Source organism: Rhinopithecus bieti, unplaced genomic scaffold, assembly GCF_001698545.2.
Source record: "Rhinopithecus bieti isolate Rb0 unplaced genomic scaffold, ASM169854v2 scaffold_32212, whole genome shotgun sequence".
NCBI classification, from domain to species: Eukaryota; Metazoa; Chordata; class Mammalia; order Primates; family Cercopithecidae; genus Rhinopithecus; species Rhinopithecus bieti.
Window position 1 is genome coordinate 50715 of NW_016813703.1, and position 18379 is coordinate 69093.

General features: G+C 41.8%; 1 protein-coding gene across 1 annotated transcript; it reads right to left on the reverse strand.

Moving 5' to 3' along the window:
* Nucleotides 1-1410: 1410 nt before the first annotated feature.
* Nucleotides 1411-2934, reverse strand: SMIM10 (small integral membrane protein 10). The gene has a single exon (XM_017848892.1). It carries the CDS (start codon nucleotides 2780-2782, stop codon nucleotides 2531-2533), a length of 252 nt encoding a protein of 83 aa, XP_017704381.1. The 5' UTR covers nucleotides 2783-2934; the 3' UTR covers nucleotides 1411-2530.
* Nucleotides 2935-18379: the final 15445 nt, after the last annotated feature.

Consider the following 18379-nt stretch of genomic DNA (forward strand, 5'->3'; position numbering starts at 1 on the left):
TTGGAACATTGTATGGCATATTGTAAGTGTGCACTGTTTCCATTTATTATTTCTCTATAACTGAGTTGAGTATATGAATATATTATATAATATACATGTATCACTCTTTGACTCAATCACTTGAATCATTGATTAGGTGACTTCACATTTATTAAATTCATTCCACATCAGTAAAATATAATTCCTTATCATTTTAATGGCCACATAGTATTCTATTATACAGGTGTGCTACTTTTATTTAACCAGCTCCTACTGTTGGATGTAGGAGTTTATTTCCACTGTTCTGCTATTATGTTTTCTTTCTTTTTTTAAAATTTTACATTAGTTTCTTAATTTGACCCCAGGTGAACTCATGTTTTGCTCTTATGATCAACACTAAAATTTAAGATCATATAAACATCACTGGGCCCCTGTCCGATTTTTTTTTTTTTTTTTTTTTTTGAGACAGGGTGTGGCTCTATCACCCAGGCTGGAGTGCAATGGTGCGATCTTGGCTCACTACCATCTCCACCTCCCTGGCTCAAACCATCCTCCCACATCAGCCTCTTGAGTAGGTGGGACTACAGACACGTACCACCATGCCCAGCTAATTTTTGTATTTTTATTAGTAACAGGGTTTTGCCATGTTGCTCAGGCGGGTCTTGAACTGCTGAGCTCAAACGATCTGCCCGCCTCAGCCTCCCAAAGTGCTGGGATTTCAGGCGTAAGCCACCGTGCCCAGCCTTCAATTTTTAAGTTTTGAAAATTAATCACATATTTATTGTTTAATTTTTATCTTAACGATGACATTCCACAGGTTTGCTCATGAAAAGTTGCATGGTGTGAAGAAGCTCTGGGCTACCTGAAGACTATTGGCCATTCTTATTTTTATGTTTATTTATTTATGTATTTATTTATTTATTTATTTATTTGAGACAGTGTCTTGCTCTGTTGCCCAGGCTGGAATGCAATGGCGCAATCTCAGCTCACTGCAACCTCCACCTCCCTGCTTCACGTAATTCTCCTGCCTCAGCCTCCCAAGTAGCTGTGATAACAGGTGCCCGCCACCACGCCTGGCTAATATTTTGTGTTTTCAGTAGAGACGGGGTTTCACCATGTTGGCCAGGCTGGTCTCTAACTCCTGACCTTAGGTGATCCGCCCGCCTTGGCCTCCCAAAGTGCTGGGATTACAGGTGTGAGCCACCCCGCCTGGCCCATTTTTTAGTTTTAAAGCATTTCCATATGGCCTGTGGTCTGTTTGGAAACGAGACATTTACAAAGTCAAGGAAATCATAGTTTGTGTGATCACCCAGGAACCTTGTAGGATATACAGATACTACTGAAGAAAGATAGGAAGGCACTTATTTTTAACTCGGAGTCCACCTGATACTCTTAGCACTGCCCTCCAAATTTCATTCTAAGTGCGATAAATTCATTTTAATATCTTAATTTTAATCGAAGCAAAAGCAATACATGTATATAGTTTTTAAAAATCAAACAGTAGAAAAAAGACATAGAATGAAAAGTAATAAAACTGTCCCTCCTTCTCAACTCTTGCATCCCCAAATCAGAAACACAAACTTTTACACATGCTTGTTTAGAGATTATACCCCTCTTTTTCAATAGCATGCCTTTATTACTATTTCTTGACTTGATGACATGAGGCATTTTCTGCTGACTTCCTGCCGCTCCCCTCAGCTCTCCTTCCCCCCTGAATATAGTCATATCACTAATTTTTAACTCTTCTGTTGGCTACCTGGTTCAATGAATAGCAAAGTGGAATGCTCTGATTGGATTTTCTCATCACCGACTCCAGAGTCTTGATCCATGTGCCAATATTCAAACAGATTCCCTTTCTCACACTTTTAGCAACTGTTCAAAATCTGAGGTTGCTTCATATGTGAAACATGAGTTTCTTGCACAGTTTTTAATGTTTTTCCCTGTAGTTTCTTTCTGTCATTTTTTTTCCTTTGGGTCGAAGAAATGTCTGCCTTCCAGAACATGTTATTAATGTCCTCCAGCTTATTATTCAATCCATCTATTGCTTAGAGTTCATTCTATTCAATTGGGTCTATTCACTTCGATTCTAATTGGGAGCTTTGCCTGCTGTCTGAGCCATTCTTGTTCAGTTTTATCTTTCCTTAGGTTTTTAGTTACCTTTCCCCGTTTTTCTTTTCTTTTTTTTTTATTGCATTCTGTGCCAATTGTCATTTCCTAAAGTTCGCGCTGTTTTACGGATGCAAAACTTCTCAGATATGTTTAAGGATTTTCAAATTTTAAGCTGTATTCTGTTCCTTCCAATATTTACTTGAGAGTCAATTTTTCATTCTGTCTTAGACGATTTGGGTTATATTGCAGGCTTTCCACAAATGCCGATTTTTTTTTCTTTTTTTGCCACCCATTTATACTACAAGATGAGGCAATGGAAAGAATGAGTGGCAAGTCTGCATGCAGGAGCGGAGTTGGTCGCTTTGCTCTAGGGTGGGTGAGCAGGTGAGTGGAAGTCAGCCATCCTGCCGAGGAGCCCCCAAATGCCACAAAGTTAGTGGCTCTAAATATATACCTGCAGGTGGACGTTGAGAATCACCGAGGCCAGGATGTAGAAGTAGAAGAAGTTCTTGCGCAGCCGCCAGGCCAGGTCGAAGAAGGTGAGCAGCGTGCGCGTGAGCGTCTTGCAGAAGGCGCCGTACGAGCCGCGGGTCCCCTGCGAGCGCGACAGCCGCACCGCCAGGCCAGACAGGGCCGCCGCCGCCATGGACCTGATGCCGCCTCCAACATAGTGCCCAGAGCCCAAGACCTCCATCAGGCTCCGCTGACCCACCGACCGTGGGACAGAGGGATGGATGCGGGGAAATACGGGCGGGAGGCCTGCTGGGCGGCTGCTGATCCGAGCTGCGCTGCAAGGCGGAAGCCCTCCTTTCCCGGCAGGGCTCTGGCCCCAGCGGTCACTGGAGCCCTGCCAGGTTCCGCCCCGCCCCACGGGGTCCGCGTGGCCTAGAGTCAGTTTAGCCTGACTGTCCTGGCCCGGGCCCCAGAACTCCAGGAGGGGCAGGGCACGTGCTGACGTGGGAGACCTAGCTTCCTAACCCAGGCTGTCTTTTCTTTAAAATTATGTTTAATTGTTAAGTTTTTTTCAGTTTTTAAGTTTTAACAAAAGCAACAGAAAACTTGCTCAAAACGATATAAAATGTCCTTCATAAGCATGATCTTGAGCAACTCAGAAGTACAAACCCATTTCCTGTTGTCTCAGATCCCTTTAGGAACGTTTTTCAATCCTCACCTCTGAGCTAGTACAAATATACAAAACCCACAACTTTTCTGGACTTTAAAATGTGTGCATTCTGCTTGAATAATTCAAGCAATACTTCTGTTTTTGTGTTAGATCCTTCGTATTCTTCTGATTGGAAAAGTCATTCAATCAAGTTTTTAGAAATTTTCAAAGCGGAAATATGTAAAACAATAGAAAGCAAATTCCCTACACAGCTTCACTTTCCCCCCCTACCCTTGCCACCAACTACTATTACGTTTACTGCATCTACTTCCCGACTTTATGTATTGACATATTGCTCTTACCTTTTCAAGAATGTACACCTACCTCACTCTCTTTGATGACTGAATAGTGGTCTATATATATATTGACTAATAATGGTCAATAATTTATTTAACCAGATCCCTATTGAGGGACATTCTGAATGTTTCTAGTTTTTCATATGTCAAAAATTGTTTCAGTGACCATCATTGTACATATGAATTTACAAGTGGCAGAACAGTAGGAATAGTATGACCCCATCTTTATTTATGAAAATAATTACATATACAGATACATTTAGTGTCCAAAGCCAAAACATTTTACTAATACATGTGATTGATCAAAAAAGTTTAGAGATCAGGGCTCTATGTTACCTTGAGTGTTAACAATCTTAAATTTTTTTATTGCCAATATGATAGGCAATACAGTTCATTATTCTTCTAATTTGCATTCATTTAATTATCAGTGCAGTTGAGCAACTTTTCTAAATTTCTGAAGTTTTCAGTATTGTTTTTCTGATGGCTTGTAAAACATTAAACATTATAAATGTTTATTATGAGAAAAGTAAAATTCCTGGGCTCATAACCCCCAGAGAGAAAGACTGCTAATTTGTATATGTTTTTTTATCAATTGTTTGCATATATTTATAAGCACAAACATGTATACACACATAGATATATTTACAAATCGTAAAACAAAAATGGAATCAGATAGAACTATGCAGTCCAGGCGCGGGGGCTCACGCCTGTAATCCTAGCACTTTGGGAGGTTGAGGCAGGCAGATCACCTGAGGTCAGGAGTTCAAGACCAGCCTGGCCAGCATGGTGAAACCCCGTCTCTACTAAAAATACAAAAATTAGCTGGGTGTGGTGGCACTTGCCTGTGGTCCCAGCTACTCAGGAGGCTGATGCAGGAGAATCGCTTGAACCCATGGGTGGAGGTTGCAGTGAGCCGAGATCATGCCACTGCACTCCAGCCTGGGTGACAGAGCTATACCCCGTCTCAAAAGCAAACAAACAATCAAAAAACAAATAAAACCAAACAAACAAAACAACATATACCCCCACCATTGCTTTTAAACATAATGATATGTCTTGCATATGTTCCCATGTTGATACTTTATTGGCTGTGTGTTATTCCTTATGGATGGCCAATAATTAACTGATCTCCTGTTGATGGATTTTTGGATGGTTTCAAATTTTTTGCAATCATAAGCAATCGTGAGATTAATATTTTGCATGCACATCATTTTACACCTTTCTGATATTTTCCAGGGATACATTCATAGAGGTGGAATTCTTAGGTCAAAGGGTTTTCATGTAAGGATTTTGATACATATTGTTAAACTGCCTTCCACTAGCTTGTACTAATATATACATGAACATACCATCAGCAGTTCCTAACAATTAGCATTCACATTCTTTTAATCATTTGACATTCTGATAGGTGAAAAGGGTATCTCACTGTTGTTTTAATTTGCATGTTTTGATTACTAGCAATGTTGCTCCATTTTAGCCAATGTCTCATTAACAAGGCAAGTCACAGAGCAGATTCAAGAGAAAAGAAATAGATCCAAATATTAACAGTTCATTTTTATGTGTATATAGCATTGCACATTTGTGTGAATGGAACCACTCTGTCAAAAGTTTTGCCATCTTACTGGGCACAGTGGTGGTTACCTGTAGTCCCAGCTTCTTGGGAGGCTGAGGTGAGAGAATTGCTTGAGCCCAGGAGTTTGAGACCAGCTTGGGCAACATAGCAAGACCCCCATCACTAAAAATAAATAAGTAAATTAATTTTTTTAAAGTTTTGCAGTCTTAATTTTAATAGCTATTTCCAATTCCTATGTAAAAAGTTGTACCAGGCTGGACGTGGTAGCTCACACCTGTAATCCCAGCACTCAGGAGGCCAAGACAGGAGGATCACTGGAGCCTTAGGAGTTCAAGAACAGCCTGGGTAACATAATGAGACCCTATCTCTACAAAAAAGTAAAAAATTAACTGGACATGGTGGCACAGGTCTGTAGTCCCAGCTACTCAGGAGGCTGAGGTGAGAGGATTGCTTGAGCCTGAGAGGCCAAGGCTGCAGTGAGGCATGATTGTGCCACTGCACCCCAGCCTGGGCAACAGAGCAAGACCTTGTCTCAAAATAAATTAAATGAAAAGGTTATAACAATTCCCACTCCCTCAGGCAATTTACAAAGCCGTTCATTTATCCATGCCCTCGCCCATATTATTATGTATTATTTTAATATAATGTAAAAGAAAATCATCATTCTTATTATTATTATTTGAGACAGAGTCTCGCTATGTTGCCCAGGCTGGAGTGCAGTGATGCGATCTTGGCTCACTGCAAGCTCTGCCTCCCGGGTTCAAGCGATTCTCCTGCCTCAGCCTTCCGAGTAGCTGAGATTACAGGCATGTGCCACCACACCTGGCTAATTTTTGTATTTTTAGTAGAGATGGGGTTTCACTATACTGGCCAGACTGTTCTCAAACTCCTGACCTCAGGTGATCTGCCCACCTTGGCCTCCCAAGGTGCTGGGATTACAGACGTGAGCCACCACGGCCAACCCTAGTTATTTTTAATTTACCTATATTTGATTACTGTTGTGGATGAATACTATGCTTATTGGTCATTTGTAGTGGTGTCAAAAGGAAGGGGAGCCAAATAGGCAGGATGACTGATGGCTAGGCAGAAGGCTTACAACTAGGCTGTGGAAACGCCAGGGGCGGTGGCTGTGACAGCAAGAAGAGGGTTAGGCAGCCTTCTCCTCGCCTTTTCATAAATCCCTGCCCTTCAGGTTGCCCAGGCCTTGGCCCCTTGGCTCATTTCTATATTAAAATGTTTGCCTAGGCTGGGTGCCGTGGCTCAAGCCTGTAATCCCAGCACTTTGGGAGGCCAAGGTGGGTGGATCACAAGGTCAGGAGATCGAGACCATCCTGGCTAACATGGTGAAACTCCATCTCTACTAAAAATACAAAAAAATTAGCCAGGCGTGGTGGCAGGCGCCTGTAGTCCCAGCTACTTGGGAGGCTGAGGCAGGAGAACAGTGTGAACCCGGGAAGTGGAGCTTGCAGTGAGCCGAGGTCACACCACTGCACTCCAGCCTGGGCGACAGAGCGAGACTCCATCTCAAAAAAAAAAAAAGTTTGCCTAAGGCAGACAGAATAGCACAAGCAGCCTAAAATTGATAAAATCCCAACGAGAGCCCTAGGAGAGACACAGTGGTCAAAATGGCCTAAAGTAATGCATTAAGAAAAGGAAATGCCTCCTTCTCTCTCACGCTACACACCAAATATGAAACAGTAGAAATAGGCCAAAGTTCTTGTCTTAGGAAAATTATACAAGTCATCTTTTGCTCTTCTTTCTCACAGTAGAGTGCATATACCTTGATTCTTTTTTCTGAACCACTCGCTCAATATATATGGGAAGAGGCCAGGCATGGTAGCTCATACCTGTAATCCCAGCACTTTGGGAGGCTGAAGCAGGAGAGTTGCGTGAGCGCAGGAGTCCAGAACCAGCGTGGGCAATGCCATTTGTGGTGGCACATGCTTGTAGTAGTCCCAGATACTCAAGAGACTGAGGCAGGAGGATTGCTAGAGCTTGGGAGATCAAGGCTGCAGTGAGCTATGATCTCACCACTGCACTCCAGGCTCGGTGACAGAGCAAGCCTCTCTCTCTCTCTCTCTCTCTCTCTCTCTCTCTCTCTCTCTCTCTCTTTCTCTCTCTCTCTCTATATATATATGTATGTATATAGATAGATAGATACACACACATATATGTTATTTATATATGCTTATGTACATATATACATACATATACATGTACATATAGGAAGAATATAGTACATATACATGTAATTTTTTGCACTGCTACCATTGATCTATAGATAGTAGATTAAAATGTAATCTGAGGTTGTTGTGGTGCAAGATACTCAATTGAACACAGGTATTTACCTTCCCAAAACAAATAGAAACAATTATAAAGAAGTATAAATTCATTCGTAAAAGCAGTGGAGAGGGTGAGGATGGCAGAGCAAAGACTTTGACAGTTTCCTGAAATGAATGCTGATGGGATCAAACTGAAAAATAAATCAGAGTGTAGTACACCAATGATTCCCAGGAAAAGGCTGCAGCATAGGTGGAAGCCATTTTCATGGAAGAGGCACCCCCTGCTCTCCAGGTACAGAGAGTGGAAGTGGGAGGATCACATAAAATGAGATGATTATTTGAAGAACTATTTGGATCTATTTCTTTCTCTTGAATCTGCTGTGTGACTTGCTTTGGTCAGTGGGACATTGGTTAAAATGGTGCAAGCAAAAGCTGGAAAAGTGCTTTTGCACTGGGGCTTGGTAGTCTTGGAAACCTGCTGCCATCATGCAAACAAACCAGATGTGGAGAGATACATGCTCCAATCATCCCTTTTGGCCCAACTCATGGCCAACCAATCCCTAGAAGTAGTGTCACTAAAACCAACAGCAGCAGACCACAGACATATGAGTGAGTTCAGCTGATGCAAGCAGAAGACCAGCCCAGCTGAGCCCAGCCCAAATTGTCAACCCCCAACAATCGTTAACTAAATAAATGGTGGTTGTTTAAGCTTTCGGTGGTTTGTTTCACAGCAAAAACTGATAACCATGTCCCAGAAGAGAGCTACTGAGTGGCAATCAAAATGGTTTGACCCACAGTGATCTCTCATGGCAATTAATTGATCATAGGAACCCTAGGACTGATATGGAGACTTGATCTGCTTAACCAAAGGAATTTTGGCAAACAGAAAGTTGGATCACCATGATAGAGTGTCACAGCTTCTCAGTTCATATACCCAGATTCCCTAGAATAAAAGGGAGACTGAGTACCTTGAGGAAGGATGCTATGGCAGCATTGCAATTATGTACTATAAATATTCCCAGCTATTCCCAGCAAAGGTCTGCAGAAATTTACCAAGGTAAATGTTCAAATACACACACTCTTCGGGGATTATGGGACAATAGCTCTGAGCTGTCACTAATCCTGGGAACTCAACAACACTGTTGCCCACAGTCAGAGTGAGGGCTTGTGAAGATCAAATGATAATTGGAATTTTGGCCTAAATTCAACTCATGGTGGGTTCAGTGGGTCTATAAATCCACTCTGGTGATTTCCCCAGTTGCTGGATTTACCAGTTGTAAATCAATAAAACTAGCAACTGGCAAAACAGCTCAATTGACTTCCTGACCTGCAGAGTGAGAATTTTTATGATAGGAAGGGCCAGGTGGAAGCCTGGAACTTACTCTCCCTTCTAATTATAGCAGTGATAGCAAACACATACATAGCACTTATTACATGCCAGACATTCTTTCAAGCACTTTCCATATGTTAGCATATTATTCCTCAAAACAGCACTACAAGGTAGGTACTATAATTGTACACATTTTACAGAAAAGGAAATTAAGACATTATAAGCTAAAGTAACTTGCCCGAGGTCACTACTTAGTAATTGGTAGAACTGTAATGTAAACCAGAAACTAGCTTCAGAGTTCATGCTCTTAACCACTATACTACACTGTCAAAATAGTAAACCAAAATCAATACTACATGCAAAGGAAACTCACAGAAATTAGGGCCATCGTCAAGACTCACAAAATTAAGGAGTAGTGATCCCTATTACATTCCTTTTTGATGGATCTGCTTGACTAGAGAAGAATACAAAGGAAGCTTAAATTACAAGTGGTATATATGGATTGGCCTTGAACAGGTTCTGGAGGCACAACAAAGATACCTAAGCAGCAGCTCACACTGCCAGTGTGTTCATACCAGCCACACTGCCTTCTCTTTTACAACCCACACTTATGGTTTCATGGGGACTGCTTTGGGCTGAGTTGTGTCCCTGTCAGATTCATGTGTTGAAGCCCTAACCCCCAGAATCACAGAATGTGACTATATTTGGAGATAGGGTTTTAAAAGAAGTAACTAAGGTTAAATGAGGTCATTAGGGTGGGCCCTAATCCAACACCACTGATGTTCTTCTAAAAAGAAGAGATTAGGACACAAACACACGCATAGGGAATACCGTGTGAAAACACATGGAGAAGACAGCCACCAATAAACCCAAGCATAGAGGCCTTCAGAAGTGACTCAGTCCATTCCTGCCACTATGACAAAATACCTTAGACTGGGTAATGTATAAATAATAGAAATTTATTTCTCACAGTTCTGGAGCCTGGAAAGTCCAAGATCAAGTTGACAGCAAGTTCATTGTCTGGTAAGGGCCTGGTCTCTGCTTCCAAGATGGCACCTTGAACACTGTTTCCTCACATGGCAAAAGGGACAGAAGGGCAAAAGGGCCTAGCTAGTTCCCTCAGCCCTTTCACAAGGCACTGATCCCATCCATGACAGCAGAGGTCTCATGGCCTAATCACCTCCTAAAGGCCTTACCTCTTAATACTTGTGCATTGGGGATTAAGTTTCAACATGAATTCTGGAGGGAACACAAACATTCAAATTGTAGCAAAAAGAAACCAATTCAGCTGACACCTTGATCTTGAACTTCTAGCCTCCAGAACTGTAAGGAAATACATTTCTGTTGTTTAAGTCACCTGTCTGTGGTACTTTGTTATGGCAGCCCTAGAAAACTAATACAGGGACCTCTCTCTAACCAGCTATTTGAAGAGTGGAACATTTAAAGCTATTTTAGCACATTTCTGCATGACCTAAGGGCACCAGCCAGAGCACATTATTGTAGATCACAGCCCCACACAGGGGTAGCCCAGAAGGTCACTGAAGAAGAGTCTTTTCTGCTAACATAATTTCAAGTGGCATATCTGGTTTTTCACTTTGCTTGGAAGGAGAAGTGGCCTAAGGTATGGCTCTACACCATATGGTCCAGGGACTTGGAATGAACAAAATTTATAGTGTTGGTAAAAAGGAGGTTTTGGGGAAGTGGTATGTGGTTGGACCTCTACTAATGGTAAATACATTTGTGTTCCGTATAAATGCCCAACAGAGGGCATCAACTGTGATGGAGGGTCTTGATAACTATGTGAACAAGATTACTTGCATTAGAATGTCAACCTCTTTCCCCAACTATCCTGAAGCTTACTCAAGGGGCCAATGTACAAAATGCCCATGGCTGCAGAGATGAAGGCTCTACATGGGCTCAATTGCATGGGCTTCCCTTCACCATGGCTGATCATAAAAGTTGTGTGTCCAATCCCAACTTCCCAGCAGCAGAGGCCAATACTGAACCCCCAATATATACCACTTCCTTGTGTGGGAGGGCAAGGGGACTATAATCAGCCATCTTGTGGCGGGCTGTTCATAAGATAATAACTTATGGGGCTGCTCTGCCTAAGGAGTAGCCATTCTTTATTCTTTCGTTTTCTTAATAAATTTGCTTTCACTTTATGGGCAAATGACATGAATAGACATTTCTCAAAAGATGCCCAAACAGCCAACAAACATATGAAAATATGCTCAACATCACTAATCATCAGGGAAATGCAAATTAAAACTACAAGGAGATACCACCTTACCCCTGAAAGAATGGCCACAATTAAAAAGTCCAAAAGCAATAGATGTTGGCATGGATGTGGGGGAAAAGGGACCACTTTTACACTGCTGGTGGGATATAAACTAGTACAACCACTGTGGAAAACAGTATGGAGATTTTTTAAAGAACTAAAAATAAAACTACCATTCGATCCAGCAATCCCACTACTGGGTATCTACCCAAAGGAAAGGAGTCATTCTATGAAAAAGACACATGCACTCGCATGTTTATAGCAGCACAATTTGCAAATGCAAAGATATGGAACCAACTCATGTGCCCATCAACCAACAAGTACATGAAGAAAATGTGGTATAATACACCATGGAATACTACTCAGCCATAAAAGGAATGAAATAATGTCTTTTCAGCAACTTGGATGGAGCTGGAGACCATTATTCTAAGTGCAATAACTCAGGAATAGAAAACAAAATATCGTATGTTCTCACTTATAAGTGGGAGCTAAGCTATCAGGACACAAAGACATGAGAATGATATAATGGGACCAGGTGCGGTGGCTTATGCCTTTAATCCCAGCACTTTGGGAGGCCGAGGCGGGTGGATCACCTGAGGTCAGGAGTTCAAGACCAGCCTGGCCAACGGTGAAACCTCATCTCTACTAAAAATACAAAAATTAGCCAGGCGTGGTGGTGGGTGACTGTAATCCCAGCTACTCAGGAGGCTGAGGCAAAAGAATCCCTTGAACCTGGGAGGTGAAGGTTGCAGTGAGCTGAGATCACACTACTGTACTCTAGCATGGGCAATAGAGCGAGACTCTGTCTCAAAAAGAAAAAAAAATCAAAATCATATCAAGTGCCTTTTCTGACCACAATGATATGAAACTAGAAATAAGTAACAGGAGGAAAATTCACAAATATGTGGAAATTAAGCATGCTCTTGAGCAGCCAGTGGGTCAAAGAAAAAAGGGGAAATGTAAAAATATCTTGAGACAAATGGAAACACAGCATACCAAAACATATGGGATGCAGCAAAAGCAGTTCTAAGAAGGAAGCATATAGCAACAAACACCTACATCGAAAAAGAAGAAACACCTCAAACTACCTAATGTTACACCTCAAGGAACTAGGAAAAGAACAAACTAAACCCAAAGTTAGCAGAAGGAAAGGAGTAATAAAATAAGAACAGAGATAAATCAAATAGAGAATAATAAAGCTATAGAAAATTAATAAAACTAATTTTGAAAAAAATAAAATTGACAAACCTTTACCTAGACTAAGAAAGAAAAGAGAAGACACACAAATAAATGAAATCAGAAATGAAAGTGAAGACGTGACAATGGATGCCTCCGATTTTTTTTAAAAAGGTATCATAAGGGATTATTATGAACAACTATATGCCAGCAAATTGGATAATCTAGAGGAAATGGATGAATTCCTAGAAACATACAACCTACCAAAATTAACTTAGGAAGAAATAGAAAGCCTGAACGGACCAGTAAGAAATAAAGGGACTGAAGTGGCTGCTAAAACATTCCAACAAAGAAAACCCCAGGAACAGATGGCTTCACGGCTGAATTCTACCAAGAATTCAAAGGAGAATTAATATTAATCCTTTTTAAAACTTTTCCAAAAAAAAAGAACTAGGATGGAATACTTCCAAATTTATTTTATGAGGCCAGCATCATCCTGGTACCAAAACCAGACAAAGACACAACAAGAAAAGAAAACTACAAGCCAGTATTTCCAATGAACATTGATGCAAAAATCCTCAATAAAATACTAGTAAAACCAATTCAACAACACATCAAAAAGATTACACATCTCATTATTTAATACTTAATAAACTCACTAGTTTATATGTTTGCGTGCAGTATATAATACTATATACAGTATCGAATATGAATTACACTCTCATTCCACACTGTAGCGAATACATTCTATAATGGAAATAGACCATCGAGTTTTATGTTTGCATTTTAATTTGTTTCACTTTTTAAATTACCATGTATATAATGTCATAGTAATCAAACAGTATGGTATTAAAGAAGAGATAAACATATCAATGGAAAAGAATAATGAGTCTAGAAATAGATCTGCACTTATATGGCTAATTGGTTTTTTACAAAGATGGAAAAGCAATTGAATGAAGAAGGATAGCCTTTCAACAGATGTGTTGATATAACTGGAACATCAATAGGCAAAAGAAAAGAAACATTGAACCTTGACCTAAAATAACACTTTATTTAAAAATTAATCCAAACTGGATTATACATCTAAATGTGAGACATAAAACTATAAAACTCTGTTAAGAAGAAAACACAGGCAAAAAAAATCTGTGTGACCTGGGATTAGGTAAAGGATTATTAGGTATGACACAAAAGCACAATCCATAAAAGAATTGATAAATTGAACTTTATCACAATTAAAAACTTGTGCTCTTAAAAGACATTGTTAAGAAAATGGAAAGACAAGATATTGTAGAGAATTACACAGGGCATGAGATTTTACCCTACTTATCAAACAGTTAACCTGTTACTGTTTTGTGGATACTGGCAAAAGACATGGGACTCCTGAGTCAGAGACAAATGGCCTTATTACTTACGGCAAAAGCAGTAGCCAGGGCATCAGCATGATGCACATACTGGCTACCCATGTTCCCACTGGTTATCTGTGCTCCCCAAGTCTCACGTTGGTGAAGCAAATGACCTATCATGGATAGGGACACACAGTAGGCTACATAATAGGGGATGAACAGTGAGCTTGGGGAATTCATTACTGTTACAGCAAGTGGAAACAAACCCTCTCTGTCTGAGGGAAGACATCATCTCATCCCTAAAGGCTGTTTTCAGTAATTCAAATACAATCCTGAGAAATGGCCGGGTAGAGAGCAGCTGGGGTCTTCCAGTCTTGTCATAATCGGCAAAAAAAAAATGTGCAAATACACCCACAGCCCACAGTGGATTGACTCTCTCAACAAGCCGCCCATCAGCCCAACACATTCTTGGCCAAATATGGAATTATACATGAATATGTCACTCTGATTAATCTGACCAACAGAATCTGGGACCAAATCTGTTTAATTAATCTCATTAATCATTTTCAACAGAACTCCATGCCACAGGATGAGGCCACCTTGCTGTAGTGACCCCATCCACACCTCCCAAAGTCCTGTTCTCATTTAACTCTGAAGAAATCCCACGAGGACCACTGGGTCTTCTTTCAAACAGTAAGAATGTGATCTAAGGCTAGTCTATTATCAATTACTACTCACATACAGAGTTAAGGCTATCTTGATCAGCTTTGGTGTCATTGCCAATAATTATAAGAAGCAAGAGATGGGCCAAAAAGCAATCCCCATCAGCAATGGAGAGACATTCTGTGGCCCACTCTCCCTCACATATAAACATATAACCCAAAGGGGCATAGTTCAGGATTTGTTGTCATCATTACATTGGTTTGATTAAGCCATATGGGTGGTGTCACTAAGTATTTATAGCCTCAATCTCCATACATGGTATAACCCAGGGCCATTCAGTTATCAAGAGAAACATATGGCTGGGCACAGTGGCTCACGCTTGTAATCCCAGCACGTTGGGAGGCCAAGATGGGCAGATCACGAGGTCGGGAGATCGAGACCACCCTGGCTAACACAGTGAAACCCCGTCTCTACTAAAAAAAAAAAAATACAAAAAAATTAGCCAGGTGTGGTGGCAGGTGCCTGTAGGCCCAGCTACTTGGGGGACTGAGGCAGGAGAAAGGTGTGAACCCGGGAGGCAGAGTTTGCAGTGAGCTGAGATTGCGCCACTGCACTCCGGTCTGGGCAACAGAGCGAGACTCCGTCTCAAAAAAAAAAAAAAAAAGAAAAAAGAAAAAAAAGAAAAAAAAAGAGAGAAACATATAACTTCGCATTACAGTGAAATGCTCTTGCACTGGATCATGTGTCTGTACATATTCACTTTACAGAGCTGTCATTGATGGCATCAGGCATAACAAAATAGTTCCAGATCAGTCATATCCACATAAGTTTTTCTGTTTTCATAGCACATAGAAAGAAATTACAAACTCAGCGGCAGGTCAGATTGCCAGCACAGCTGCTGCTTGACTCAGGTGACAGTCAGTGCTGGATCTAGGGGACAAAGAGAACATTAATTGCCTTGCCCCTGATCCTTGCATCTCCCAATATCGAAGGTGTTCTCTCCCGAAGTACCAGGATCGGCACTTTCCCCCTCCTGCCATATAATCAGTGTGTCTCATCTGAGTACCTACAGCTTCACCTATTCCCCAATCACTCCCCACTTGCCTCCCAATCTTGTATTCTGATCCTTGCACAGAAGGCAGCCAAGAGGTCACTTTTTGGGGACATCCACATTCAGTAACCAAATTGCCCTGCTATTGTGTGTGGGCCAAGTAGAAGTAAAGTCAGAAATTGTTCCATCACTCAGCAATACCAGATACCAGTGGATGGTAAGGAGTGTGGAATGTTCATCAAGTACTTTGACTATCGGCTCATTACTGGGTGACATTTGAGAAAAAAAAAAGGTGCACCATTGTCAGACTGAAAATAGGTTGGAAAGCTGAAAACACAACATTGCTAAGACTCAGGATCCTCAATGGTGTGGTTAGAGTTGGCTGATTACACTGGAACAGCAATATGTAAACTGAAAAATTATTAAAAGTGAAGAGAACATTGGTAGCACTAAGGGAGACAGTCAATGTAGTAGTCACTCTGATATAGCCAATCTGTCAGGAGCCAGTAGGGTCAATGCCCCCAAGCAATGTGGCCTCTTTTGTTGCAGGATAAACAGGTCAACTTTTGGCAAGAGTCATAAGTCTGGCATGTTGTAGTGGCTTCTGCATCAGAAACATCAGGTCCTTTACTCTGTGCCCAGTGCCTGATACCGGATGTCTTGCCATGTGTGATGGCAGTCTGGGCAGTGCGGATTTGATCAGCACCTTAAATTTAGTTGATCTCATCAGAAAGCAGGCCCTTACTTTGTGCGTCTCTGTGAGTGACCCACATTGTCCCATCAGCATCCACAACTTGTTTCTACAGTTACGATCCCAAAGAGAGGTGTCCTTAGTCTACCAGTCTGTAGTCTTTCGAGTGAAAGACAAAAGGCTAGACCATTGGCAACAGTTGCAAGTCAGTAAAAACATAACAAGTGTTATTAAGGACAGTATTGGTCAGACTTATGAGAGCAGCCTTGAACTCTGCCCATTGAGTGGAAGTGTAATAACAGTGCAATCAGGGCCATTAATTTGGAAGATTCCAACTTGCCGACAACCAGGACATAATCTACACAGTGAAAGCTCTCACGATAAATGTTCACGATAAAGGCACTCACGATAAATGTTGACCCCCACTCCACCCCCATGGTGGCAAATGGCAGGGGAGTTTGTCCCAGTAGTACTTCTCTGCTTGTGTCAGTGCCCTAAATGGGAGAATTTCCTCTGACGCTTTATGAACATTTCTAGTATAAGCACTTATCGTATCAATTTCCTCCCATGGTTTCATAATGGTAGATTCAATTAGCATAGAGGCTCTCACCCATAAAGTCACTTTAACTGCTTTTCTTCACTGAGAGTTTTGCTCACACCTTATCAGTTGAGTTCAGATTTTTTTGTTCCCTATGGGAACACAGACAAAGGATTTTAACACTTGCACTTCGGGAGTTACAAAAGCAGCTGCCAGGAGTTTATCTCCCATCCAGGAGTTCCAAGTATGGGAGGGGGAACAGGAAGAGGGAAGAGGGAAGGGTGCAGCCCATGAGGAGTAGCTGGAACCATCATGGAGGCTCCTAGCCTCAGGATGGGTGCCACCTCCTCAGGAACACTTCTTTTCTGCCTCCTCACATGCCACAGCTCTACCCTGGATACCTCAATGCCAATGGCTACCTCTGTGCCCAGTGCCCTCTCCTGCCATACGACTAGGTAGGATGGTGACTTAGATGCCTGTTTCCAACCAAGCCATAAATATTTAAGTTCCACCCTATCCCACAACCTCATTCCTCTGCATACTCTTTTGTTGTTGTTGTTCTTTAAAGCACATGAAATCAGAATGGAGTGGCCAGGCACAGTGGCTCATGCCTGTAATTCCAGCACTTTGGGAGGCTGAGGTGGGTGGATCACCTGAAGTCAGGAGTTCGAGACCAGCCTGGCCAATATGGTGAAATCCCGACTCTACTAAAAATACAAAAATTAGCTGGGCATGGTGGTGGGAGCCTGTATTCCCATATACTTGGGAGGCTGAAGTGGGAGAATCGTTTGAACCTGGGAGGTGGAGGTTGCAATGAGCCAGATCGCACCACTGCACTCCAGCCTGGGTGAGAGTGAGACTCCATCTCAAAAAAAAAGAAAAAAGAAAAGAAAAAACAAAAAGAGAAAGTAAAAGAAAAAAAGAAATCAGAGTAGAGGAAGAGAGAGGCAGCAGGGTGTGTGGAGGGAGAGCAGCTCTGCCCCAGTAAGCAAGACTTTTCATTTACTTGCAGTTTGCAGTGGCTGCCCACTCAGGCTCACCAAATAAACTTCCAATGTTTCCCATCTACCGAAAGCTCTACGTTCTCATTTCTGACTTTCTTTCAGCTTAGCTAACCCCTTGACTCAGCAGCCATAGCCATATTCTTTTTTAACTAGGTTTCCGAGGCTTACTGTTCCCACTGTCATAATATCCCTTCCTCTGCCCACCCGGAGGAGAGGGATCAAGGAATAAGGTACCAATGAGGTGGCTTCTTTCAGTCTTACTTATTCTTATTTAGTTTCTAACATTCATGAACAGGTAATAGTGATATGGTTTGGCTCTGTGTTCCCACCCAAAACTCATCTTGAATTGTACTCCCATAATTCCCACTTGTTGTCGGAGGGACCCAGTGGGAAATAATTGAATCATGGAGACAGTTTCCCCCATACTGTTCTCGTGATAGTGAATAAATCTCGTGAGATCTGATTATTTTATACGGGGAAACCCATTTCGCTTGGCTGTCATTCTGTCTCTTGCCGCTGCCATGTCAGACGTACCTTTCACCTTCTGCCATGATTGTGAGGCCTCCCCAGTCATGTACAACTGTAAGTCCAATAAACCTCTTTCTTTTGTAAATTGCCCAGTCTCAGGTATGTCTTTATCAGCAGCGTGAAAATGGACTAATGCATGTAGTGTATTAGTGCATTCTTGCCCTGTTATAAGGAAATATCTAAGTCTAGGTAATTTATTTATGTATTTATTTTTGAGAGACAGAGTGTTGCTCTGTTGCCCAGGCTGGAGTGCAGTGGCATGATCTCAGCTCACTGCAACCTCCGCCTCCTGGGTTCAAGCGATTCTCCTGTACTAGCTTCCCAAGTAGCTGGGACTACAGGCGTGCACCACCATGCCCAGTTAATTTTTGTA

What these genes read in the sequence shown, in the direction of transcription:
- SMIM10 (XM_017848892.1), bottom strand. Translation starts at nt 2,782, where the DNA reads ATGGAGGTCTTGGGCTCTGGGCACTATGTTGGAGGCGGCATCAGGTCC.